Raw genomic sequence first — 2,023 nt, 5'->3', positions numbered from 1 at the left:
GATCACACACACGCACACGCACACATTTTATTTTGCAGTACCTGAGAAAAAGCCAGAAACTTTAATGAGACCACATGGTTCATCTTGAGCCGGAAAAACAAAACAAAATCAGGTAATCAAAAATCATAAATGTAGCGATTAGAAAAAAAATTAAACATAAAAGTGAAGTGAAACACAATCCAATGTAATAAAACTGTTGATAGCCGAAAATAAAGTAGCATAACAACATTACGTCATCAAATTGTGTTTGCGTGCGTGCGTGTGTTTGTGTGTGTGTGTGTGTTTGTTTGTGTGTGTGCGCGCGTGCCTGTGTGTTTGTTTGTTTGTGTGTGTGCGTGCGTGTGTGTGTGCGTGCGTGTGTGTGTGTGTGTGTGTGTGCGCGCGTGTGTGGTGCACGGGTGTGTGTCACACATCTACAAAAATTTGCATATCTGTCCATGGAAACTATTATTAAAGCAGTGATGGGTTATTCCATTCAACGTAGCAATGTTTAACCTTGATATCTTTTATGGCGAGGGATCTTAATCCCATTCAAGCTGCACAATAAACTAAACTAAAATGTAAAAGGAGAACTGGGAAATAAATTAAATGATGTCATTTTTGTAACGAACTAATATATGTCGAGTATTAAACTTTTCGTGACATACACATTCACATGCACACATTCACATGCACACATTCACATGCACATGCACACATTCACACACGCATACACATTCACCACACGCGCATACACATTCACACACGCATACACATTCACCACACACGCATACACATTCACACACGCATATACATTCACCACACACGCATACACATTCACCACACACGCATACACATTCACACACAGAAAGATGTTTACACACGTTGACTCATACACACACAAACTCCTCATTATACACACACGCACATATAGACACACATATATAAGTAGACACATATTGGAAAACATATATTAATATATTCACACTATGACCCGTGGTTGTATTCTTAATTTATTAATATTCCATTTTATGATCAGTCTTGGAAGGGGTTTCACCATTTGGACTCTCATCCCTTAAGATCTTCCACTCACAGCGTTGCTTTCATGCGATTTGCGGTTGCCACAAGCTTTCATTTAAAGGCAATCTTACGTCATACAATTTCATTCATTCATTCCTTCATATTCATTCATTCATTCATTCGTTCGTTCGTTCGTTCATTCATTCATTCATTCATCTGCATCGTAACCGTACTATTTCCATCTTCGCCATCCTGAGATAGTAGAGCGGTTGTTTCAACGACTCGTCCACTTTCCCCCAGATGGCCACCACACTTTCCTAGACGGCAACGTCTATCGTCGCGGTGCACAGTTAAATTTTTTCTTCAGCAAACATAACCACACCACACAGATACACACACACGCACACGCACACACACAATATATATACATACATATATATATATATATATATATATATATATATATATATATATATGTCTTTTTTATATATATATATATATATATATATATGTCTTTTATATATATATATATATATATATATATATATATATATATGTCTTTTTTTTATCGTGTCGATTTTATAGACTATATGGACTCAAGAATTGTTTGAGTAGATACTGTTTACTGATCTAAAATTTTGTCAATTTATATCACACGTTTACACAACTTGTCGGCTTGGATAACGCGTTTACTAAAACTTCAATTAAACTTTCGATCTGGTGATGATGGCTGGTAAAGGAAGATCTACGAAAAATTCTAATAGCGATGCTCTACGATGTGAAAAAGAATCAACAGATGTTCAGTGTGTTTGTTGTGGGATTTCGTTTGCTGTCGGCATGACTGAGGAATCGTTAGAACTATTGAAGGCATGTGATAACGTCAAATTTGTGTGTGATGAGTGCTTGAAGTCACCATCAATAAAGGATCAGATCATCAAAACAGTTGAGAGTGGAAAAGCTGAGATATGTGACAAGATAAACAGCTTAAGTAAAGAGATTAGATCAGAAATCGATGCAATCAAGG

General features: G+C 36.5%; 1 protein-coding gene across 1 annotated transcript in view; it reads right to left on the bottom strand.

Annotated features, from left to right (window-relative positions):
* HELRODRAFT_178740 (hypothetical protein) overlaps positions 1 to 83 on the bottom strand; it is a gene marked incomplete at both ends in the record, with an annotated part of 1,091 nt that extends 1,008 nt beyond the window's left edge. Inside the window, one exon of the mRNA XM_009026816.1 lies at positions 42 to 83. Within this exon, the coding sequence (XP_009025064.1) occupies positions 42 to 83 (42 nt within the window). The remainder of the gene's footprint in view (positions 1 to 41) is intronic.
* Between the last annotated feature and the right edge of the window lie 1,940 nt (positions 84 to 2,023).

This window comes from Helobdella robusta (genome assembly GCF_000326865.2).
Source record: "Helobdella robusta unplaced genomic scaffold HELROscaffold_49, whole genome shotgun sequence".
NCBI lineage: Eukaryota > Metazoa > Annelida > Clitellata > Rhynchobdellida > Glossiphoniidae > Helobdella > Helobdella robusta.
The sequence above is the reverse complement of the archived record's forward strand: the minus strand, read 5'-3'. Positions and strand labels throughout refer to the sequence as shown.